Genomic DNA, 26,715 nt, shown 5'->3' with positions numbered 1-26,715 from the left:
ATGGGAGTTATACACGAGGGTATCTACCTATCGTGGTCGTCAACTATTTGGAATCCATGAACACATTAGGTATTGTTCGTTATATTTGCCATCCATGGAAATGTGTGTAGGTTTTATTCATCTAGATTTCATTCAGTATATCTCATCAGCTATTTTCTACATTGATAAAGGAATTGAGCAGTGAGTTTTTCTTCTGTACAAAGAGTACAATGATAAAGGAATTAATCAGTAGTACAAACAAACAAAGCTTACAATATTACAAGGCTGGTCATATGTTACACTGCTGATACATATGAACAGGTTTTACAAGTTTGAGTCTCCACTTAAAATTTAGCTGTATAAAGCTTAGGCTTCACCAACAGAAGTATGTCGGCATAAGCTGCTTCTTGTTCAACTTCAATATAGTCCTCGCCCTTTAAAGACTGCAGGAATATATAAGTGGATCAAAATTATATCATGCGCTGATTATATATATATATATATGATTTAAAATCAAGCGAAGAATGAAAAATTACAAGATACAGCACTAAAACAAAGGAAGGTCTTGGTTTTTAAGGAGGCTAAGGAGCATTAGCTACCAGTATTTCAAAGAACATTCTACCAGCTTCCTTCCTAGTACTTTTGCTAAGCACTCGATCTAAATTCAGCTTTGATCCAATCTGATAAGTATCCAAATTTTGAAATGCTGTTTTCAGATACTGTGCCACAGCCCTGCATGAGATTTCATGCAGATGAATAAGATTTACAGTTACAAACAAAACCTGCAAGCATGTTCTCAAGTACTTTAGACCATTAAGAGTTAAAATAAAAACAACCTTGTCCTCGTTGAAAAATCATTAGTATCCAAACCTACACTAGCATTTGGAGAGCCCTTTGCATATACTCCACTGCCTGCAGCAACAGCAACACAATCTGAAATCAAAAAATAAAAATAACAGTCTTCTTTTTATTAAAGTTGAGAACTGTGAAATGTATAGACAAATGGCAAATTGGCTCTGTTTTTTTATCTTGCCCAGAATAAAGTGAAATTCAATGGACAAAATGAAAAGGCATTAAACCAATGACTTGTGCTTGCTTAATATTTTCCATAGAGAAATGCTAGATTTTCATATATAGGATTCTTGAGAAGACTTACCCACAGAGCTAGAATCTTCATCCAAGAAGCTGAGGCTCTGCAAAGAACAGAGAGATATGAGGTGTTCTTACAGCTACTGTGGGAGGCATTGCAGAGATCCAACTTAACTCCATATATTTTAAGCAACCAGAAAATGTTTGTATTGGGGTTTTCAATCCATTTTGGTGCTTAATAAATCTGGGGTTATGATAGATACATACCAATTTTAGAAAAACAAGTCTGAAACTTTTCTCCTTTAAATGAATATTGAGAACGACATAGTAAAAGGACATTAGATAGTGTAAAGGACTCACTTGATGACCCTCTTTTTTATACGTAGAAGCCTCCACACAATGGGCCTCTCCAACTGGTGCATTCAAGTCTTCTGCTACCAAAGAAGGGCTTGAAATCTCATTCAAGTCTTCTGCTGCCAAAGAAGGGCTTGAAATCTCATTCAAGTCTTCTGCTGCCAAAGAAGAGCTTGAAATCTCATTCAAGTCTTCTGCTGCCAAAGAAGGGCTTGAAATCTCTACATTTAAACCTGTTGACGGAGCTGTAACCGACTTTATAACAGTATCTAATGGTGTATGTTTAGGTCCCTGAATTTCTAATGTCAACTCTGCAGTGCTTTCCCTCTGCAGATCCATCTTATGAGGAATTTCCATTGTATCAAAAGTGTTAGCCTCAGGGGCACATCGAACCTCTTCAATTTCAGATGCATGAAAAGATGGTTCAGGCCTACGTTCTGGCGATTCTTTGAAAGTCGGTCTCAAATCACGACGAACATCTTCGAAAGAAATATTTTCTTCATGGTCAGTGTTGACTCTCTTGTACAGCTCCTGAATCTCCACAGAGATGCCTGTAACACAACTCAGGCATTATCGACATAGATAAATTTTATATGTTAACATGAGATCATTGTTAGTTGAAGGAAGTAACTGCCCAAAAATAATCAACAATGCAGCACTGCAAGTAGTAGTATTCAACAATGCAGCACTACAAGTAGTAGCATTCAAATCTCTATTCAAACCATATTTAAATTTAATAGCGTCAACCCCTAAAATAAAGGAATGACTGACCTGGAAGGGAAGGTTCTAAACACAATTGTCGTAAATGAGAAATCTTATATGACCTCAAGGCCTCTACAGCAGTGAGAGGAGCTTTTCTTCGAATTCTACGTATATCATCGGTATTTTTTAACTGCTGCCTCATAAACCTGTCGTCCCAACATTTAGAAAAAGTAGAAATAGAAGGTTAAATTTTTTTAATGTTAAATAAAAAATTGTAATGTGAGGAAATGTTTGCATATTGAAAAATTTGATTTGTGTTATTGGGTAAATCTTGAGTTAAAAATATCTATGCTATTTTTTTTAAAGTTTGACAGGACTACATCATCTTCTAGTATATCACTTTGATTGACGCAGGGAATTGAACTGGTGACTTCACATCACAGAGTGCCTTAACAAAACACATCATCACTGCCTATCTATCATGGACAGATCTATGTAGTTTATATTTATATAAATTCCACATTTCTATATATAGAAATGTTTTTATTTTAAATTTTCTTAAAATTATGATTATATGTGTGGGGTCTGTCCCATTTTTCCATAACATATTTTATAATTTAACTTAATTTTTTAATGTGATATATATATATATATATATATATATATAATTTCAATTTTCTTAAAATTATGATTATGTGGAACTTGTTTAGCATTTTTCCTTGATAATTTTATAATTATTTTAACTTAATTTTTTAATGTTATATATATGAAAAAGAGTTTGTCATAAATTTTATATGTTTATTAATTAAATTTAAATATAAAGTTTTAAAATATAATAGTTATGGATATGAATCATTATTATGGCGCCAGCACTATAACTCAATATGAGGGAGATGATGTAGGGTCCATAAATGAGTGTAAATTGTTGGCTCAAAATGAAGAAGTTGTTGTAGTGGTTGTAAATGACTATAAACATTTAAATGGAGGCTTAATATGAAAAAGATGGGGAGATGGTGGTGTCCATAAATGAGTGTAAAGTGTTGGCTCAAGATGAAGCAATGTTGTTGTCGTTGTAAATGAGTGTAAACATTTAAATGTCAGCCTGATGTGGAAGAGTTGTAAAATGAAACATCAGATCAAATAATAATAATAATAAAACATAATGTCTCAATTAAAAAAATAAATGGTTTCAATTCAATTTGTTCTATTAATTTTTATTTTATTAATAAAATTACATTAAAAAATCCAATCTAAATTCATTTTTTAAATAATAAATATCAAAATATAAATATATAATATTTCATATAATTAAGAAACATATAAAAGTTTGATAAGTTTGAATTATATATATATCACGATACAAATTAAAAATAATAATTTATATTCATTATAATTTCATATTTAAATTTAATTAATAAAAATATCATTTAAACTATATATATATATATATATATATATATATATTTTATTACGGTTTTAATAAAATTAATATATATATATCTATATATATATATATATATAATATTATTAAGAATATTAAGAATGATAATAAATGAGTATAAAGTGTTGGCTCAAGATGAAGGCAATGTTGTTGTCGTTGTAAGTGAGTGTAAACATTTAAATGTCAGCCTGATGTAGAAGAGCTGTAAAATGAAACATTAGATCAAATAATAATAATAATAAAACATAATGTCTCAATTAAAAAAATAAATGGTTTCAATTCAATTTGTTCTATTGTAATTTTTATTTTATTAATAAAATTACATGAAAAAAATCCAATCTAAAATCATTTTTTAAATGATAAATATTAAAATATAAATATATAATAATTCATATAATTAAGAGACATAAAAGTTTGATCAGTTTGATTTATATATATGACGATACAAATTAAAAATGATAATTTATATTCATTATAATTTCATATTTAAATTTAATTAATAAAAATATCATTTAAACAATAAATAAATAAATATATATATATATGAACTTTTTATTTTTTTAATAAATATATATCAAATTTAGTATTTACAATAAATATATATATAAAAATAAAAAGTTTATATATATATATAATTAATGTTATGCATATCTCATTAAAAAAATTAAATTATAAAAATTATAAAATATGTAATTATATGTATTATTACGGTTTTAATAAAATTAATATAAGAATATTTTCATATATAGAGATGTAAAATTTATATAAATATAAATAATATTATTAAGAATATTAAGAATGATTATAGAACTATTTTAACTTTGAATTTACTAAGTGTCGAGAAGAATCAATCTTTTGATGTGCAAATCTTTCTTCAAGTTTTGCACTCAAAATAATGTTTATATCTTGAGAGATTTGATCCCTCTCCAAATTTGGTAGATTTAGAATCGTTTAAATTTATTTTAATGTGATATGCATATTATGAATTTATTCTCAAAAAAATATTTGTAGTTTTATTAATAAACACAAAACAATTTATTTTAATGTGATATGCATATTATGAATTTATTCTCAACAAAATATTTGTAATTTTATTAATAAACACAAAATTACAATATAACAATTTATTTTAATGTGATACACATATTATGAATTTATTCTCAAAAAAAATATTTGTAATTTTATTAATAAACACAAAATTACAATATAGCAATTCAAATTAATTTTTATTTGAATGATGAGAGATTTAATGTTTTCATAACTACCTAGCATTGCACCCAGCTTGATTGTACTTCCTTGCTCTTGTACATATTGTTCTTCTTTTGTACATTCTTTTAGTTAATAGAAGCAGTGTTTTCAAAGAAAAAAAGGTGGATGCAACGCAATTTCCTTGGGAACTTTTCACTACTCACTCGTTAGTCAAAACAATCGATTCATCAAGGCTCTGTTTTCTCTTCCTTGGTCGCAGTTTCCTCTCTTCAGAGGCTGGAGTTTTGGGAGTTGGCATTACTTGTAAAGCTGGTGAAACACGTCCTGCATATGTCAAACTTAAACTACTGAAACCCCCATCAAATAAAAACAATTACAAATCCTCTCAGTTTTAAAAAAGTATATAAGTCTACTCGTGACATGAGCTTCAGGATGAAAATAAAGAAAAGTAAATAACTGTTTTCATGGCATGCCGAAGATTAATTCCATTGAGATAGGTAAAACATGAGTATAAAGTTTGCCTGTTCACAGCATTCAAGTACTTGAATGAAACTGATAAAATCCAGAAAGATGTGAGTGAGAAACCCTCACCACACAATACAGGCGACCTCTTTTTTTACAATAATAGTTGCATCCTCGGCCAAAAGATATGGATGAAATAATGAATAGATGATTATTTAAAAGTATTTAAAAGAAGATATTATCAAATGGCTTTTTTCTTTTGGATTAACAAGAAAAATGTCCACAGAATGTCTTTCCGATTAATCACATCATTATTTTTTAGTCGACCTTTCCAACCAACTAATATGGTTCATCTTTTACAACAAAATCTCATTAATTTTTCATATAAAAACTGATAAAAAGATACATACCTAGAATGGAGGCCAGCATGTCTTCATCACTGGAAATCGATGTTCGTTTTGTAGGAGGGGTAGGGGGAGCCATGTTTGCAAGTCCCTTATCACGTACAGGACTCTCTTCAAGAAGAGGTTTACTCACCTCTGTCACTTGAGCTTCATCTGCACCAACAGTATCAGAGGAGTCTTCACCTGCATCTAGTTCCTCATCCATTCCCACGAAGTGTGGCTCAGGCCATGGAACATCCTCTGCAGCACGAAGTGTTTCAAGCTGTGGAATATTTACTCCTGTTGTTGGCTCCATAATGACATTTTGGGGAGTCTCTTCCGCTGTATGTTCTCCACTATGAATTGGTGGAGTGGAGACATTGACGGATGAAGGTGAAGTGTATCCAGTCTCAACATCCATTTCATTAAAACCCAAAGGACCATCCAATGGTAGAGGCGGGAGAACTCTGATCGAAGAAACCACCATAAAGTTAACTATTAACTGGTGAAGATCTTGCAAATAATCTCACAAAATACAGAACAATGGAGGATGCATATTTAACCCCTCATCTTATGGGAAAATGAATTATAATGAAATATTCAATAACATTTATTGTCACAACATGAAACCTACAAGCATGATAGTGACTTAATTACTTACTCTTCTGCCAAGGACATTGTTGCCGGGTTTGCAGTTTCCAGCTGAAAAGAAGATATCTGCCTTTTGGCTTCCTGCCAGTCATTGAAAATAGTTAGATGATACCTGTTTAAATTCCAAATTCAAAATATATTTATCTCCAACTGGTACCAATGCCTGTACGTACTACAAATAGAGAACGTATAGTGTACTTGCACATGGATGGCATATACACTACCATTGTAATTCTCAAGAAGAATGTATTCCATTATAAGATAAAATGCACAGAGAGAAAGTTGCTGTGCAGTAGACATATGACAAATGCTATGGGATCCAAACCTCATTGAAGTCTAACATTGTATGGGCATCTCCAGCACGGGTAGCACGCTCTGTATGCTCAAGAAGTTCAACTGTCACAATTTTAAAACTTAAAACTTTATAACACCTAAGAAAAAAAAACTAAACTACGGCAGAGGAATCAAATGTCACATTATTATCTCACCATCAGATCTAAACCGAACTCGAGATGTGAAATCTCGATGCCGTTCATGTAATGTAATTTGGTCACGAGCACTAACATGAGGATCTGAATCACTACAACAAGCAAAAATATATGTGAATCAATAAATATGTTCGTCAAAATTGTGCATAAATTAATCCCAAATCCAAAAAATCCCATTGTAATATGTGAAAAATTACTCACCTCGTACTTGGTAACCCCACATCATCCAATTCCATAGACTCAAATTCAGATATCTCAGGCAAAGTTATTGAATGAAATGGTGCTAAATTGGCATCTGGTGGCAAATCAACATGTACCGTGTGAAATGCCCGATTTATTTTCGTTAATGCCTGATTGCAGTCTTGATAGAGGTAGTTAACTTTTCTTGAATATATCCTCACCACACCAAAGAGGAGGAGGCCTACCAGTCTAAGTGCAATCGGAAATTCAGGAGATATGATAGAATCTGCAAAGCCAAAAATGAGAACAGAAAGACATCTTTTGAGAACAAGATGGCAATGTATATATGTTCTAAACCACTTACAAAAAGGAGATTTGAGGACATATAAACCCTAACCAGAAAGGTAAAACAAAACAGATACGGAGAGAAAAAATCAAATATTAAAATCCGCTATCCCCCATGTATGAGGACTGCAAATGTGGTTTTCATCACATGATTCAGAGCTTTGCAGGGTGTCATGATGATTCTCGCCTCCCAAAGGTTGGGAGATAGAAGCTGTGTCAACCTTGCATCATGGACTATTGAGATTGATTTTGGAGATAGTACTTTCCATTTGATCAGTGGTGTCTTTCTAAAGAAGACTCATTTTTCTCCTTGATTCATTGCCATGGCTTGGTTCTCCCCTCATGCACATTCTCTGGTTGATGTTTATGAGATTAATGCGCTTTTGCCACATGATAGCCTCCCTTTACACTGTGGATCTGTCTCAGTTGTGATCATTCCATGATGGGTATTATTGTATTAGTGGTTATTTTGCAAATGGCTCAAATTATTTTGACTCATGGATGATGGATGATGATGTTATAGTTGATGGTGATATCACCCTAGTACTAGAGCAGTCGATGGTGATTCTATTGTGATACTTGACACAATAGATAGAGATTTTCATAAAGCACCCCTTCTATTGCATAGCTTTTCATGGTTGAGGGATCAACCTAGTCCATGAGTCACTCGTGAATTTATTTGTAAAGCACTTGGCTTATTTGACACCTAGACAACTTTATGATTACATAGACTACAACTCCAAAGTGAAGCATGTTTCCCCTCAAATGTATGAGAGGTAACAATGTGATTCTCATCACGTGCTACAGACTTCAACACCAGTCCCACCCTCCTGGTGGCATGATGTTCCAGTTCACACTTCATGTGAGCACTTCAAATTTTTTTGATCACTCAGAGCTTGTATGTCAAAAATCCTTCTGCTTGATGATCTTCCTGTAGAGTGGATGAGCCCATTCCTGGAGATTTCATGATGATTCTAGCATGGTTCAATTGATTTGGCACAATGATGATATTGTATACATGATGAGCTCCTCAATGCTTTATTGGTGATTATGATAAAAAGGCTAAATGTATTTATTGGATATTGTCATAACTTTCATTCTGGCTCATGTATGGTGATAGCATTTCATGTATTTGTCCTGACCGTGGTAAAACATCGGTGAAATTTGGTGATGGATCATATTCATAATACTAGCCTTGTTGTAATATGGTGGATCATTGTCTCCCTTTAGATAATTGTTGTCACTCTTTGCTTGAGTTATACTACTAACAACCTAGGTAATTGTAGCATGTCTATATCCCAAACCATATTTAACACTTTTCGTCTTCCCCATTATTTCCATTCACATTCATTATAATCCCCTTGTGGTTACCATGTACCATAGCAAGGTCTATACTTAACAATCCAATGTAAGAGAGCCTCATCTTAAGAGCTATAAGCTCAAGGTTGATGTAGCCAAAGTAAAAAAGCCGATAAAGCTTGAGCCATGCCACCTTACCAAAAATCCCAAGGCCCAAAGTCCCATGCTTAACAATGCATATCTAAAGAAAGGGTCTAGTCAAATTAAAAAAGGGCAAAGGAATGGTAACTCAATGCTAAGTTCTCCCTCTCTTTAAGGACACTCATGTCGATGAGTATCTTTAAAATACCTTGTGTGGCTATGGCAATCAACTTATGAAGTTATCCTCCCTTATCATCACATCCATTGTATCACATACTCCTAACTTAGTGTCCTCGTAGATGCTTCTTGTCTTAGGAGTTGTCACATTTAATGGAGGTTGATGTTGCCCTGTGATGATTAAACTTGGCAAGTGTTATAAATTCAATGAGTTATTAGGAAGTTAAAGGATGAAACTTAATGTTTCTCCACCTAATGGCACTTATATCAAGGCGTGACTCATTATTATGTTGCATTGGGATTTGTGTACTTGCCTCAAGATTCATGTACCTACATTGGGATCTCTAAGCTCGCATTGAGATCCATGACTTCCTTGGAATCGGTGACTACTTAGAGCATTGTGATTGCTTGGGCATTGTGATAGACCATACACATCTTCTTAAGAACCACATGTTCCATATAATCACTCATTTGAGGGGTCGACTTGCTCCTTTTTTACCATTTTATCAAATTTGTTATCCTTTGGAGCCACACATGCCACTTGGATGATTTTCATTCATGTGATCTAATGTTGGCTACACCTTGGGGTTGGAGCTTGGATGGCTTGTAGCACACTTCTCACGAGCACTCCATCTATTGAGGCTACTTTGCACTATTTTTAATGGTGAGGAGGTTGAATTGCACTTGTTTCCATGCTATTAGTTTAGGGCGTCCACATATGGATGGAATTCACTTGATCTTCTACCATTGCATTTACCTTGGGATGATGACACGTTGACATGTGGATTTTCTAGTATACATTCCTCATTACATTTCACAGGGTGACCTAGCATTGGATACCACACATGTGAATGGAGTACGTTATTTTGTACATATTTTGAGGGAGGCATAGCTTTAGGAGTAGTTATTTTTTAACAGTGTGCCTAGAATTTTGTCAAATCAATGTTATTAGTTGCAAAATGACCATGGGATTTTCAAATGTGGTTATTGTTATCACCCCAAGAAACTCTCCTAGGTTGTATCTCGGAGATGCTCGGGAATATTACTAACTCAACAAAAATGTTGGAAAATGGTGGATGAATGAAAGAAACGCTGCACATTCAAGCCAGATAACCACTCCTACTATGCTTGACCCCAGACATGGGTGAAAACCCCCAGACTACAAGGCTTTAGACCACCAATTACTCACAGTTTGAGAAATAAGCGATAATGGAGAAGACTGACCACACCAGCAGATGCACAGGACCCTGTGATGGCCGGCTGCAACCAGTTAAAAGGTCTGTAAATCTATTTCCTAATGCACAGATAGGATGACAACTCTCTGGCATTAAAACAACAAAAACCTGCATACATTCAATAATACTAACTAGATTCTAACACAGAGGTGGGATGACAGCCGCTCTAATGCTAAACATCAAAGCAAATTAAAAATGCATAACAGGCACAGCCTGGAACAAAGAAGAAGAAGTGGAAAGTGAGCAATTAATAGCAAAAGAAGCTTGCATTAGCTGAAAATGAAGACCAGGCGCTGCAGGTATCACAGTAGTTACAGTCTCCAAAAGTTGAAGCTTACAACAAAATAACATTCATCAACCTCTTACATTCTGTTTCTCGGTATATATGGAGGTTGGTTACAAAAATCTCTGCTATGCTAAGCGTAGAGGTGTCTTAATGGACCACCAACCGCATTTACAATTAGATATGGGCCTCTGCTGCAATTCTGAGTGCTTTAATGAACAAATCGGCCTTTTCTAATATTTTGAAGTCCTTCTTGGGCAGCTGGAGTGAATTATGGATTAAATTCCATGCCTGATAAATGCTCTTCACTGCTCGAGGTCGTCCTGTTTGTCCTTTAGGAAATAATAAAAATGGCGGGGTTGGGAGAATATGAGGAGAATGAAGGTGGAGACGGTAGAAAAGCCCACTGCAAGCTTTTGTTTCGGCCAAAAACCCACCATTAGACCCGAATTGACCTTTAAACGCTGAAAATTGATAGCAGAGCTAACATTGGCTCCTTCTGGGGATGAGATCCTCCCTGTGAGGTCTCAAGAACTGCAGACCAATGCCTTCATACCAAACCAGCTTTAAAAACATTTGCCTAGCATCCATTGGGCATGGAGTGAAATTAAATTTGTACTAAAACCTGTAAAAGAAACTGCTTACAATCATTAAGACCTGAAAACTTAAACTTCAAAAAATTGCCCATCTGTTGGGCCATCAAAATTGCTACCTGTCATCCGGTTCCTCATATATCAGCGAGACAGGATTTATTTGATCCTCTACCTCAAACAGTTTAGGACATTTGAGCTTAATCGGTAGAAATGGATCAACCTTCATCTCCCTTCTGTGTATTTTCCTCCTTGGATGTTCCTTATGTGAGCTTCTGTACACCTGCTGAATAACCACTATTGCTGTGTACATATCTTTGTCACCTGTGGCCTGCAAAATAAATATGAATGGTGTACCAATGTGTTCATGTGTGGAGGACACAGAGACATTATCTGCTCTTGAATCTTTGTTTGAACAATCCTCATCCAAGGAGGAATTCCAAGATTGCACATCCTCTTCCTCTGTCATCTGATAAGCTGCCCTTTCAATCTGCGTGGAGGCCCCCTGAGCAGGCTTCAGAAAATCAAAACTGAGGTGATCAGTCTCAGCCTTGAGCATTGAGCTATTTCCTGCCTCGGTGTTCAAGGGGCAACTTTGAGGGATTTTTACTTGAGCAAACAGAGAAACAAAAGATGATGGAGAGCTTTCCTCTCCCCTTTTAATCACTGGACTGGGGACAAAAGCAAGCTGGAAAATTGGCAGATCTGCATAGCCATGTAAAGGTGAGCTGGCTTCGGGCACCAATTCTTGGAGGAAGAAAGGATCTGCTGCTACTTGATTCTGCTGATCAGCTTGTTGTTCTGCAGCTACAACAAACTGGCAAACAGTGCCTTTGGACAATGCTTTCTCATAAGCAGCCCTGGTTAGGAAAGGAGCACCTTCCAAACCATGGACCTCCTCCTCTTCTTCAAACAGCTCTTCTTTCATGACTATATTCTGACAAAGGGTATTCACCCTTTGATCTTCGTTTGCATCACTGCTTCTTTGCAAAATCTGCAAATGCTCATGTGCTCCACTATATGGATTTGGAATTGAAAAAGAAATGGAACAATGAGCTCCTGCTTCCTCAAAATACTGCTCAGCCTTTAGTTTGGAAACTTCAGAGGCCAAGAACTCAATCATCCTAGCTAATTCATCGATCTCAGGTTCATAGGATGATGAGGATTCACCTCCCTGACTTCTCCACTCGGCATCACCTTCAAGTCTCTCTGCAACAATGATGTTCGATTCTACTTCAAAGGCCGCAGTTTGCATATCAGCCAAAGAAGTGCATCTTCTTTCTCTTAACAACAGACAGAACTGAGAATCGAAGGCATTAGCATAAGTAAGCATGGCAGAAGTAGGAGTAGGTCTTATTTCAGCTGGCATTCCGCTGTACATATGATTGAATTTGATGTTGAAATTAGACAGTAGTTTACCATCTTCTCTCTGCAAGTTCCCAAATTCATCATGATAAAAGAGCAGATCTTTACTATTCCCCCAGTGCTTTAAAAATACATCATCTAGGGCCTCAATGTTTGCAATAGACCTAGGGTTAATTCTTTAAACCATTTTCTAGCCTCCCCATCTAGGCTTTGAACAAAAACCCTCATCCAGACATCCTCTTCATTGATATCCAAGTTATCAGCATAGCTATAAAAATATTCGAGGTGCTCTTCAGCTGATACTCCTTCTTTACCAGTAAACTTTGGCATAAATTCGTGATAATCTCCCGTAGGCATGGCATTCAAAGGGGTAGGCAAGACTAAGGGTCCATACCTAGCAGCAACTATTCGTTCTATCTTTGTGAGGGCTTGTTGGCTTGCCATGACTGAGGTATATGAAAGAGATACTAGTGGACTGAGTGGAATGAATCAATGAAAAGAATGACAGAATCAGAGGAATACGATGGACAGCATGGATGCTTCTTTAAACTGAGGTCCGAAAGGGAAATGAATGACTAAGGAGCTGTATGGATCTCTGAAGGTATTTCTACACTAGCAGAGATACATAAAAATTCTAAGGCTTACCTGATCCTGATGCTTCTTCCTGTGATATTTTCTTCTGCTGAATGATCTTCTCAGGATCAGGCAATGGTCAGCAACTGATTTCTGAAGATATCTTTGAGCATGCCTCACAAGCTGCACCAGAACTTCAATGTGGAGTCGCCAAGGTTGGTCTTCCATCAGTGGAGTCGCCAGATAGATGATTACAACCAAAAACTGTGCTCAAACCTTGTCTATCATCAAAATCTGGAACTGTGTCATTCTCCCAGGGAAGCTGAGCTTCAGTCTCCTCTCCCCGGCAACGGCGCCAACTAATGTTATCACCCCAAGAAACTCTCCTAGGTTGTATCTCGGAGATGCTCGGGAACATTACAAACTCAACAAAAATGTTGGAAAATGGTGGATGAATGAAAGAAATGTTGCACATTCAAGCCAGACAACCACTCCTACTATGCTTGACCCCAGACTACAAGGCTTTAGACCACCAATTACTCACAGTTTGAGAAATAAGTGATAATGGAGAAGACTGACCACACCAGCAGATGCACAGGACCCTGTGATGGCCGGCTGCAACTAGTTAAAAGGTCTGTAAATCTATTTCCTAATGCACAGACAGGATGACAGCTCTCTGGCATTAAAACAACAAAAACCTGCATACATTCAATAATACTAACTAGATACACAGAGGTGGGATGACAGCCCCTCTAGTGCTAAACATCAAAGAAGATTAAAAATGCATAACAGGCACAACCTGGAACAAAGAAGAAGAAGTGGAAAGTGAGCAATTAACAACAAAAGAAGCTTGCATTAGCTGAAAATGAAGACCAGATGCTGCAGGTATCACAGTAGTTACAGTCTCCAAAAGTTGAAGCTTACAACAAAATAACATTCATCAACCTCTTACATTCTGTTTCTCGGTATATATGGAGGTTGGTTACAAAAATCTCTGCTATGCTAAGCGTAGAGGTGTCTTAATGGACCACCAACCGCATTTACAATTAGATATGGGCCTCTGCTGCAATTCTAAGTGCTTTAATGAACAAATCGGCCTTTTCTGATATTCTGAAGTCCTTCTCGGGCAGCTAGAGTGAATTATGGATTAAATTCCATGCCTGATAAATGCTCTTCACTACTCGAGGTCGTCCTGTTTGTCCTTTAGAAAACAATAAAAATGTCGGGGCTGGGAGAATATGAGGAGAATGAAGGTGGAGAAGGTAGAAAAGCCCACTACAAGCTTTCGTTTCAGCCAAAAACCCACCATTAGACCCGAATTGACCTTTAAACGCTGAAAATTGATAACAGAGCTAACAGTTATAATAGAAATTCAGGAAAAATTGACACAATTGTGGTGATTTTAAAATATGTTAGGGAAGATTATCACCATACCACTTATTTGATGACATCTCACTCTCTTGATGATTGGTTCACACATGAAACACATTTCTAGGAGGTTGTCCACTTTGTGCAGGCATCTATTCTCTTGTATTGTACATGTGGAATTAGTCCACCATATTATATTGTTGCCGACTAGATTCCTTCTAGTTTGTTAGAGAATATCTCCATTCTTCAAGTCTAACTTGTCATTGATTCATTGAGATTTGGCACCATCTTATCCACATCCTTGAGTAGGGCCAGGGAGCATTGCTCTAGAGGTTGATGTAGCTAAAAGAATGGAAAAACATAATATGGCCACAATGAAAGAAAAAAAAATCAAAATGCAAAATATGGTCGGGACATAAATTAATGTGTGGGAAAAAACCTCACATGAGCTCTACCCTCCTCATTAGCCATCACTTGGTTCCTGAGCACTTGATGCCCCCTTTCATCAAAAGAACCCTTGCATGTCCCAACCCTGATGAGCAATAAACTATCTCATATTAAGGGGTAAAATTGAATGTTATATCATAGAGAGCAAGCTCTAACACTTGAGCTATGCACCCAAAATAAAAGCATTATTAAAAAGAAGGAAAAGGCGCACAAGAGGGGTGGATAAAGCAGGCCAAGAAGGGTAACTCATGCCTCCACGATTGCTCTCTCCATTACATCTATACACTCAGGATGCAAACTCCTATTAGCTAGTCCTCTTGACCATGGAACTTGGCCATGAAGCCTTTTCCCTCCATTGCCACTCAGTTACACCAACACCTAATGATTGAAGGGTTGACCTTGGAAATGCCACCTCCCCTTAGGGGTTGGAAGCACCTAATAGGGGCGACTATTGGCCACCCCTACGAAGGTAGGGAACACCTTTACAGGACTTGGTCTAATTAGATATTGGAAGGTGATCATAGTTTGAAATATTAATATGCCCTTAACATACAAGTTTTGTCCACGTAGATGCTTATATGATCTTAGTCTCTAAAGAATGGTTGCTTTCCCTAGAGTTTAAGTTTGTTTTGTCAGGTGGCTCACTGCAGCCCAGGCCTTGAGGGCACACACTCCACAAGTACCTAGGCCTTTCAGAGATGTTGATGACTTAGCAGATGCATCGTTGCCCACTTACATTAGAGCATTGGGCAATATGATGACTTGAGCAGCTAATGCACAACCCAGAGTACCTCTAGAACCCAGGATGTTGATCTCCTTCGCCTAGCACAAAGGATTCTTGTTGATTGCATCACTGGACCCAACATGCCCCTAAGTTGGCCTTGACACTACCTAATGGGCAAGCCATGATTCAAAGCCCAAATGAGAATGGTCTTCCGTGAGATAACTAGGGAGGACTTGTTGCACCTGATGGAGCTCTAACACTAGAGAGAGGAGGCACTATGTTGCCCATTAGAGACCCATGGAGATGACATGGTGGCACCCCAACTGGATTTCGGACCACTGGAGTTGCTTTGAGGTTGGATTTGAGGGATACTCCTCAAACGATGGATGATAATGCCACATTGACACACTTTAATACTTATACTCACCATCACATAGCATTTGGATCCCAAAAAAGGCATGATGTCATCATTTAGAGGCTTACCAATCACATGTGTGGGTCTTTTATGGCATAATTTTACATTGAGCTAGGAGGTTGGCTTGTAATCTAAGGATTATTTTATGTTTATTCATTGTCAAACTCGTTTAGGGGCTTATTAAAGCTAAAATTAGGTGAGGTAGACCTCATATAAATAAAAAGTCACCTCACATCTCATTTCATCATCACTTGTGGACTATTTCGGCCTCTTAGAAGATTTTGGCCTAGCTCTTGTACCTCACTACTCTTGTGGAGATGTGATCTTTGTGGATATTTTGCTATTGGAGACTAGTCCTTGTTGTGGAGACATCATTTTGGGATAATGAAGAATTGTTCATTAATATCTTATGAGTAATTTTATTGTTGAATATATTTTCATGGTTATTGTATACAACATATTTTTCTAGGGTTTCTATATTCCTTGTCTAAATGCATATCTTTATATGAAATTTTTGGTGAAATGTTGCATGCTTTAATTAATAATCTTGAACATCCCTTGAGAACCTCCTTGAGAGCTTTTCTCTTTCTTTTATCCCCGTATTGAATGATTGCTAGGATTTTAAAAGTGGAAACTTAGTGTTTCCCCCATACTCCTTTCTATAGTTTGATATTTCCATGGTAATTTTCCTTTAGACTCCGCCAAGTAATTAGAACTTAAGTAGGCACTAGCACCCACATAGATGGTCAAAAATTAAAAACTTTGAAAATATCTTATTTTTCTTCTCTTCCTAAAATTTCGTCCCGCGAAAATTTCAGCTCCTAAAATTTTAGGCTCAGCCCCTCAAATTTTGAGCCTCGAAAATTTTGGCCCTGAAAATTTTGGCCCTATAAGGCAAGCCACTAGGGTTAGGGTTTGAATTTGAATTCAACTAGGGCATGAACATTGCGCTGGTTAGAGAACATTCTACCTTGCTAAGCCTTAAAAAATCAAAATCTAGCAATTTGCATGGTTGGAAATTCCTCCCTAGGGCTAACGTCATCAACCCTAGGCAATTTTAGGTCTAGAAAAACCCTAATTCTGCACTAAGGCTTCAAATTAGGGTCAATTCAAGGTTTGTGGATCCTGTTGTTGATAATATCCTTATAACATACCTTTTCTCTCTCCTTGTATGCCTAGTTGTGCTCCTTTTAGTACCTATATCAAAAACCCTAGGCCAAAGTTCTTTATAGGTTGCTTCTAAGGTACAATTTTCCTTGTGTAGTAGATTCAAGCCTTGTCTTTAGCACGAGTATCATGGGCGAGCCTATTCAATTGTCAGTTTTGAACCCTCGATCAAGAATATCCGTTAGGTGACCTAAACTAGGAAGCCTCCCTTATGGTGAAATTCCTGTAAAGAGTGGGAGGTGGATTGCTGAGGTGATAGTGGCATCCACCTCATCACTATCTCTTGCAATGTTGCACAATTTAAACTCATATAAGACTCGTATGGCGATTGACTCCGTGACTCGTATAAGAATCAAGAATGACTTGTATAAGGCTCGACAAAAAAAAATAAAACCTTAAAATATGGTAAATTTTAAGCACAAAAAAGAAACTAATGACATTTCCAATCCTTATAAGTTATAAAACCACAATATATGCAATAATTCATAACATCATCTCATAGCTATGATAGTACAACATAACATATTCGATTTTTGTAAGAAAAAAATTTAGATAGTGAATAAGAAAAGGAATCATGATTCCATAATCAAAATAAAAAATGGCAGCAAGTTCAAAATTCAAATATATATGTCATAAATGATAAGTCATAGTCTCATAACAATCTTGAGTCTCATGCACAATTACGCCTAGAATAAGCCTCGAGGAGCTAGTGCTAACATGGGAAGGCTAAAGCAATTATGAGGTAGGTGTATTTAGGGTTTCCATTTGAGATGGCAAACTAGAGAGATCCTCAATCTCTTCATCAAGCTAACTCAAATCAGGGGACTCCTCCACAACCCAATCAGACTCTAAATCAATACTATTCAATTAAATTGGATATAGATCCTTTGGCTATGATTGTTTTGTGAACATTCCAAGGTTGTAGTAGATGAAAACCAACTTCTCCAACCTCTTATGCTCCAACCTATTTATCTTTTTGCTGTGGATGTGCTCAAATACCAACCAATTGCACTCACAACTAGAAGCGTTGTAGGGTTGACTCAAGACTTTGATGGCAAATTCTTGTAATTGTGGTGCCTCAAAGCCACAATCTATCCACCAATGAATTGTAAAAAAATAACAACAAAGATTATCAGCTTGCAACGCCTACCTGGTTGTGATGAAGTTGGGTCAGATGAAGACTCCTTACAATTAAACTTCATGAAGCCTACCTGATTGTGATGAAATTGGGTTTGATGAAGCCTCCTTTAGCCTCCTTCAGCCTCCTGCAAGAGCTCCTTCATTGTGCAATGGAGTCACTCAACTACTTCAGTCAACACTCAGTGAATGAGAAATGAGTCAAATGACAAGTGAATGAGAAATGAGAGGGAGGGAGGTGCTTATAAAGCATTTCCTTCCCTCCATTTTCTTGTTCCCTCCACCAGATCTCAAAAAAACAAAGAGAAATTTATAAAAATCAAATTTCGGTCTGCCCTGGTCCGCCACGAGTCCAATACGAGTCTTATGAGGGTCTTATGAGAGTCCACGGGTCTTGATGAGTTTGAATGAATCTTGGAGGGTCCAAGTCTTTGCCTCTAGACTCATTTTTGCATTTGACTCGTGCAGACTCATGAGTCCTCAAGAGTCTTATAAGAGTCGTGCTTCACTGATCTCTTGGTATAGCTCTCATCTTGTGAGGCCTCTCACAAGATCTTCCAGATTTTGAGGCAACAGGACTCATTACACACTCTACTGGTCCATTGATGGGATGTTTCAGTTGGAGACCTCACACTTGCTATTTTTAGAGTTATTGCATAACAAACTCCCTTGATTTTGTTATTGTTGACTTGTTTCATGGAGTTAGTTACATAGGAATATTATTGTATTCTTTCCTAGTATTATTTATTGATTCTTCATTTAGAAGAAAGTGGATCTAAAAAATCATTGCCATGTTTAGTAATGCAGTTGTTGAAGAGGTTATTCTATTGTATTCCTCAGAGAAATTAATGGATCTTGGAAAACAATTCATATCTGATTGTAAATGAAAATGGAGCTCAAACCTATATAAGGGTTTGATCTCCTCATTATTCTCATGGTTGGAATGGGGGAGAAATCCCTTGGATCTTAATTGAATATTTATTGTATGCTTTTGGAGGATTAATGAAATTTCCTTGCGAATAAGGTGTCTTCTAGATCTGAATGCTCTCTTTCTTATTGCTGGAATTATCTTGACATATGTGTATGGATTAATAATTTGGTAGGATCTCTCCGTGTTCTATTATGTTGTCCTTGGAATATTGTCTATGTTTCATTATTTCTCAGTACTTGGTTAAATACAAATATATTTCATTTCGGGAAATCATAATCTTCGTAAGTGTTGGATTTTGTTTACTTTAGTAAATGTCCTTAACCATATTTCTGCAATTTGGGGCAACTAGGAATTAGTCAATGTAGTTTGAGTGTTTGAACCATATTATCCTTTTTCCATCATTAGGATAGCCTACTATATGATCCTTGATTTGACCCAATTTCCCAATGGAAAGGCACTAGTCTCCAATCCTTCCATCCACCCAATTTACTCAATCGACAAAAACTTGTTTTGATAGAAACTTCTCTTCCTTACACCTTAGAGTTTCTTGCATAAGTTCTAGCAAATTTATCCTAGGGATGCCCATTTGACTGGGAGAAGTGTTGGCCTAAAGTGTAGAAGACGGTTGGCGAGGTGACTATTACTCACCCAAGTGGGTAACCCATTGGAGAGAATTTTACTCCTATTTGATCAACCTACCAACCAATAGTCCAATGGATGAAAAACAGATAGCTATGCCTCATATCTCTCCACATATGTCTGGTCAATGCTTTCTTCCTCACCTGGAATAATTCTTGAAGGAAGGTGGGTCATCTATTATAAGGTACACAAACCATTTATGTAGTCATGTGCTTTCATTTAATGTTAAGGGCATTCTAATATGAATCACAGGTTTAGCTAGATGATTGATTTCTCTTGATTGTATCCTTGCTCCAACGCTTCACTTGGGAGGTTATCCCATGCCCCTGGTCCAATGTGACCTTCTCTAAGGTCTTTTATTCCACAATTCAAAAGCAGCACACAATTTAGGGGGTGTTGATTGATATAGCATGTTCAAGGTAAGCCATACTTATCACTTTCCATTAGCCCCTTGTATCCACCTCCACTCTTTGGATTGATTGTCATTTGTCACTAATACTAGCACCCTCCATCCTCATCTTTGAGCAAGTGCCTAAAAACTTTTTCCTCAAGGTTGATGCAATTGAAAGATATATAAAAGCATATATAGCTGTTGTTTTTTCATGATACTGGAGTCTAGGCTAAAATCTTACAATCACTGACGCTACCAATCCAAGTATCACAACAAACTACTTTGCACAACAGAACAATATACAACTGTAAATCTACTAGTGCACAAAATATAGACAACTTTTTACAATTTTCAATAACCCAACTTCGTTATATTAACAATCTTTAATACAACAGTCTAGGGTTCCCGTACCAAGGATAATGGCCCTCATACATCCACTAATACAAGAATACAAGAACAAGATACTTTGAGGATCTAGTTGATGTAGTTGATGATCACAACTCCTCTTGTCGTACCCTGAACACACTGTTGGTCCTTGTGCTCCCAATCTACAACTCTTACCTATATCAATGTACCAATTCATTTAGGTCACTGAACACAACTCCATTCTGCTCTCTAGTTGATCGTTAGTCCATAAATGCATCAACACATCAAGACTCCTATCGAGTTGTTCACAACTCTATTTGTGAACAACTCTCGAGTCTCAACTGCCCACTGCTGCTCCTCATCTCCTTTGGGACTTCTTCCCTCTAATGTCTTCCTGCGCTACTCCAATGAATACAAACATTGGGCCAGAGAACTACCACATATTACTGCAAGATGTCCTTCTCCAACAACGAACTTGGGTTGATGTAATCTGCTCCCTTGACCTCCTTTCTTCGTCCTTCAGGAATCAATCCTGAGATTACCTAATCTTCACACTTCCTTCCAACTGTAAATGTCCTTCTTGGCAACTAATCTAGGGCTGCTTTGAGCACCTACTTGTTGCCCTCCAACAACCACAAGATGCCCAATGCAATATGTCCAACTTGAACCACTATCCTCTAACAACAAATTCAACTTAAGCACAACAACACATACCTCTTTGAGTTGGTGTAACATAGTTGTAGGTTCTGTACTCTAGTTAGGGCTGATATGACAGTCACTTCAGTTTGTTCCTACTCCAAAACCCCTCAACCTAGTTGCGGCTTCCTTCAACACTTGTGCTGCTACCCTTTGCTGGCCTCTAGGGTTGATCCACACCCATTTTAGGCCTCTTGGCCCCCTCAACTAGGCTAGTATAGGACCTTCGACCCTTCTACTTAACCAGTCCTAAAGTGCAGCCTGTTCAGGAGAGGGTTTCCACCACAAAACACCCACCAAACTGCTAAGAAAAACTAACAAAAATATTGGGCCTACTCTGAACTGAATCTGCCTATCAAACATAGAAAGAATAGCCAAGACAAGTCCTCTTTTCTCACTCGCTGAGCTTCAAACTTTTGCGACCTATTTCAGAGGTGTGATACTTATGAAATGTTGCACATGGATGCTCTCTCAAGCCTCAACGACTTGTATTTATATGCAATTGTGTGGTGTGACATTAGCCCTTAAGCGCACTCTTCCAACTAGGTTGACTTGTCACTTTTACCATCATAACGACACTCTAACACATAAAAATTAACATCTCTCTTTGTAGACCTATGATCTCGATGATTTTCGCGATCCCTAGTTCCTTTTAGGGTCCTCTTTCATCTCCATAAGTCAAATCAATGGTAACCCTCATGGTTTTGGCCCCACATCTTAGGGTACAAAACCCCAAGCTCGGTTCTAAGCTCACAAAGCACATTCCTCCTTCCGAGCCCTAGGGCTTGGAGTACCTCCCAATCTACTTCCTCTTAGCAAGAAAGGTACTTCCAAGACTAGGAAGTAACTCGTCATCATCACTGTCACTACTAGCGACACTAGCCCAACTCCTGGCGCCCATAACTGCAACAAACCCTATAGCATGAAATATGCCCTTCTCGAAAGTGTCACTGTCACTGGAAGCCTCTTGCTTCTTCTTCTTCTCCTGAAATTCTTTTAGACCATTCCATGATTCCTTCTTGCCAGCGATAGAAGTACCCTTACTCCCCACTGACCATGCGCTCTTCTTGGGCTGCACATTCTCCCTCTGAACCTGCAAACTCCCTCTAGAACTCGGCTCCCTCTGAACCTTTGGAACTTGGACCTTCTTCTCTAGCACCTATACCTGCTCCTTTGAAAACTGCACCTGCTTCTCTAGAGCCTGTATTAGTTCTGCTTCTTCTTCTCATGATCTATAGGCTTGCCCGTTAGCCTGTATAGACCATGCTCTCTAATTCCAATCACAAACCCTGCGGAGCTAGAGCCTTTGGGCCTGAGTCTTGCCTTCCCACCCTGGAATAGCACCTCAAGCCCCTTTTGCTCGATCTCTAAGACAAACATCACGTTATATCTGAGTCCTAGTACAAAAAACACATCTTCAACTCACATCACCTAACCTGACTCCAACTTGAATGGAACGACACCTAATACCTTAATCTCTTTCTAACTCTTGTCGCCCAACACCATGTGCAACTTCGAGTCCCACTCAACTAGAGTCTCAAACACATCCTATGACCCTGTCATATGCTTCGACATTCCACTGTTCATGTACCATGCAGCCTCGTCGATAGTACCTTGTGAGAAATGAGAGATCAATACAAAGTCCTCACACTCCAATCTCCTAGAGAGGTCATCTGCCTCTGTAGAAGTAGCGACACCAGCAACTACCTTCCCCTTCTTCTCGTCATCTCCCTGCTTCTTCTTTGGACACTTCATCGAGTAATGACCAAACTCGCCACAGTTGAAACACTTGATTTTACTCAAGTCCTTCTACTTGCCCTTCATTCTTGCTGCAAGTGCCACATCATCATCTAAAGCCTTCTTGGTCGAATGAAGATCCTCGTCTCGTAACTCTTCCTGAATGAAGTCATCCCACCTAGTCTGGTAACTTGTCCCTGGCAACAATCCCCTTGATGAACGACTTCCACTATGGGTAAACCCCTTCAAGGCAATTCTCACCATCTCTGAATCTGTAACAGTCTCACCGATGGTAGCAAGCTCATCTCAAACCTGAGACAACCTCATCAGATACAAAGTCACCCCTTCACCCTGCATCATCTTGGTGGCCTTCAACTTATCCTGTAATACCAATACCCAGTTCTCGTTCTTATTTTGGAACAAATTCTGAAGAGCCTCCCACATCTCATGGGCAGTGTTCTTCCTGGACAGATGAGGTATTAAGGAATCCTTGACACCGTCTAGGATGATCAACTTTGCCTTCGTATCCAACTCCTCGTACACTTACAACTCCTTAGGGTCTATTGGCTTCTTGATTGCTTTCTCAACAAAGTCCCGGATCCTCTTCACCATCAAAACCAACTTGATCCATTCCTTTCATGGACTATAGTTGGACAACCCTTCCAACATGTCTTCATATTGGAGACCAACTTTCAACTTCAACATTGCTACGAGCCGTTAAACAACAATGTGACCAACTCCCTCTTAAGTTGTACTTCGTTGTGCGCAATCTAATTCACTGGCCCTTCAAAGTAGCGCTGATACCATGTTGTTTTTCCATGATACTAAAGTCTAGGTTAGAATCTTACAATCACTGACGCTACCAATCTAAATATCACAACAAACTACTTTGCACAGCAGAACAATATACAACTATAAATCTACTAGTGCACAAAATAAAGACAACTTTTTACAATTTTCAATAACCCAACTTCGTTATATTAACAATCTTTAATACAACAGTCTATGGCTCCCATACTAGGGATAATGGCCCTCATACATCCATTGATACAAGAATACAAGAACAAAATATTCTGACAATCTAGCTACTGTAGTCGATGCTCACAACTCCTCTTGTCGTACTTTGAACACATTGTTGGTCCTTTTGCTCCCTGTTGACCATGTACATGCCAACAGTCCAAGGAGCAAAGTATAAAGTAGCAGATACAAATTTTTGAGACAATATCATCATTGTAATCCCAAATTCTGCTTTTGTATTGTAAAAATGATTCTAGTATGACTATTAAGCCATGTAACAACACCTAGGTAAGCCTATGATTCTTCTCAAAGGGTTTCACTCTAGGGAGTTTTTTAACCTCCCCAATTATCTGTGTTTGTAAACACGGATAATTGGTAGATTTTTTCTTCCAAATATACCCCAAAGCTAGGGTGGAGCTCATTGACAAAGTCTTAAATGAGTCCTAGTGTTAATCGAATCTGTATTTTTCATACTAGATCATGTGTCTTGTCGCAAAATTTGGTTCAGTCTTGAAGTGGTTTGTGTCTATATGTATTTTCCCCTTTCAAGGGTTGAATTTGTAATATCTTGATGTAAAAGTGTGTTTAGAAATATTTTTGGTGAATGGTTCTTCATAATTAGAACACCATTACCAAAATATTTTTTTTAAATACACTTAGAGGGTGGAAAATATTTAATCCCCTCTTGAGTCTTTTAATTTTAATTTCTGGAAAAAATAAAAAAATGAAATTGGCCAAAAATTATCCAAAAAATAAAATTAAGGGAAAATTAATTACCCTCCAAGTGGAAAATTCATCAAAAATGATTTGAGGCTATTTTCAAAAAGGAAAAATTCAAGTCAAAGATAAAATGCCTCATTTCCAAGGCAAAAGCGCCCAATCCAGAAATTCGTTTGGGCCAGAGAAGTCTATTTCCCAGCAAATCGAAATTTTTGGACCAAGGAATTAAGAATTTTGCACAAGTAAAGATAATTCTATTTTTTGGAGGTCCTCCATGGTCCAGAAGTCAAAGTTAGACCCCTCCAACACAGTGAACAAGGAAGGTCGAATTTTTTTTTGAGATTTGTGCCAACTAATCAAGGGATCGAATTTTTTCTTCAAGGATCAAGCCATGGATCGATGCAACTAAATGTTATTTCCACTTGGAGGGGTTGATCCCTCTCATTTTTTCCATATAAGGAAGCTCTCAAGCTCCTCATTGTAACTCGGAGTTGATCGAAATTTTTTTGTACTGAGCTAAGCTCTACTAGAATTTCTGTATTAATAAAACGTCTTTTGGGTTTCAATTCAAGTTGTATTCTTGCTTGATGATTCATGGTATGTGTTGAAATTATTTGAATGCTCTAATTGTTTTAACTAAAGCTTTTGTTCCATAGTCAGTGGTTGGATTATCTATTAGCACAAGTATCTTGTTTTAGGTATTGAGTTAGAGTAAGCACATTGAACCTAGCAGATCTAGCAGGTATCTCTAGATCTCTAGACTTCTTGTATGAATCGAGCCCCGCTAGAACTAATAATCTATCTTATGTGTAGATATCTTCATATATTCAGCCCTTGGGTATGACCCAAGTACATGGACTTCAAGGTGATTACATCTTGTTTGGACTTCAAGCTTATCTAACGATTTATTGTGAAGGGTTTGGGTTGGTATATCAAAATACAAATTATCTCTATCACTTATTTTCAAAATCTATTTGGGCTATAAAGATTTATTTGATAACTAGAGTTTGATTTTAATTGTGAATAGTGTAAATAATTTCTATCCCTTGTATTTTATTTTTCTCATTTGTAAATAATAGTTAGGGGTTTTATTTTAGAATTTTCTAGATTTTATGTCTTGGCTCTATTTATTCGATTTGCAGGTGCCATTAGCTCAAGGATTCAAAGATAAATCTGAAGCAAGAGCTTTGAAACCCTCGCCTAGCCTAGATGGCTAGGGTTTGGGGCCAAATTCACTTCAAGGGCCATTTTTCTCAAGCAAGGAGAGCTTTCACCTATAAGAGGATGATCTAGGCCTTTTAGGGCCTAATCTACAAGACCCCAAGTGTCAATTTTCCAACGCTAAGCCCCTACGAGCGAGCCGGTAGCCCTAGAGGGCATGCTCGTTGTAGAAACTGGGGTTACATTCATATTTTCTCATCTCAAGGTTTCTTTTCTGGGCTACATTCATTTTTGGGCTTCCATTCAGCCTATTGTGGCTTGTTTAGCCTAGCCGCAAGCCCAAGAAGCCTTCTCCACCTAGCCGCTAGGGTTTTGAGGCCTATAGGCCTTGGCCACAACCCCAAAGGGGCAATTTCATCCTGGCCGCAGGCCTAATTAGGCCTTCTTGACTTGGTCGTAGCCCTTAAGGGACCTTATTTCATCTTTGCATGTGATTTTAAGGGCTAACAATTTGTTTTGCAGGCCTAAAGTGAATTTTGACAAGGGTTTGATTCTCTCTCCCTTCCTCTCTTTTGCTGACTGTCATAAATAACCAGATCTGAAGATTTATCCAACAGTGGCATAATCAAGGGTTAATCATCCTAAAGAGGCCTAAAAACAGCTCTAAATAAGCCTAATAACTCTAAGAATTAACACGCATCACTTAAGGGCTTAATCACCACTGTGTTTGCTAGCTTCTCTTGTCATTTTTGGGACTGTTTTCATATTAATGACTTGCTGATCTGAATTTGTTCAAGTCTAGTTCATTTTCAAAGTAATAGCATTGTGAGGAATCATTGGTAAATTGATTGCA

The 26,715-nt window shown here is 37.3% G+C and overlaps 1 protein-coding gene across 9 annotated transcripts in view; it reads right to left on the bottom strand.

Annotated features, from left to right (window-relative positions):
* Positions 1-281: 281 nt before the first annotated feature.
* Positions 282-26,715, bottom strand: part of LOC149179749 (sister chromatid cohesion 1 protein 4-like) — a 174,484-nt gene continuing 148,050 nt past the window's right edge. Inside the window, exons 2-14 of one of the 9 annotated variants that reach the window (XM_089415791.1) lie at positions 6,960-7,224; positions 6,759-6,850; positions 6,596-6,666; positions 6,281-6,351; positions 5,647-6,086; positions 4,978-5,098; positions 2,194-2,330; positions 1,632-1,973; positions 1,429-1,592; positions 1,136-1,172; positions 816-912; positions 579-711; positions 282-422 (exon numbers count right to left, since the gene is read on the bottom strand). In XM_089415791.1, coding sequence (XP_089271917.1) covers positions 324-422; positions 579-711; positions 816-912; positions 1,136-1,172; positions 1,429-1,592; positions 1,632-1,973; positions 2,194-2,330; positions 4,978-5,098; positions 5,647-6,086; positions 6,281-6,351; positions 6,596-6,666; positions 6,759-6,850; positions 6,960-7,224 — 2,069 coding nt within the window. In that variant the 3' untranslated portion in view covers positions 282-323. Of the gene's footprint in view, positions 423-578; positions 712-815; positions 913-1,135; positions 1,173-1,195; positions 1,313-1,428; positions 1,974-2,193; positions 2,331-4,977; positions 5,099-5,646; positions 6,087-6,280; positions 6,352-6,595; positions 6,667-6,758; positions 6,851-6,959; positions 7,225-26,715 lie in introns of those variants that run through there. The other 8 variants (XM_089415788.1, XM_089415794.1, XM_089415790.1 and 5 more) reach the window with 8 other exon arrangements.

This window comes from Pinus tabuliformis, chromosome 3_2 (genome assembly GCF_031772625.1).
Source record: "Pinus tabuliformis cultivar Carrire ecotype Pingquan chromosome 3_2, CPIR1, whole genome shotgun sequence".
Classification (NCBI taxonomy): domain Eukaryota; kingdom Viridiplantae; phylum Streptophyta; class Pinopsida; order Pinales; family Pinaceae; genus Pinus; species Pinus tabuliformis.
This window is presented reverse-complemented; position numbering and strand designations above follow the sequence as displayed.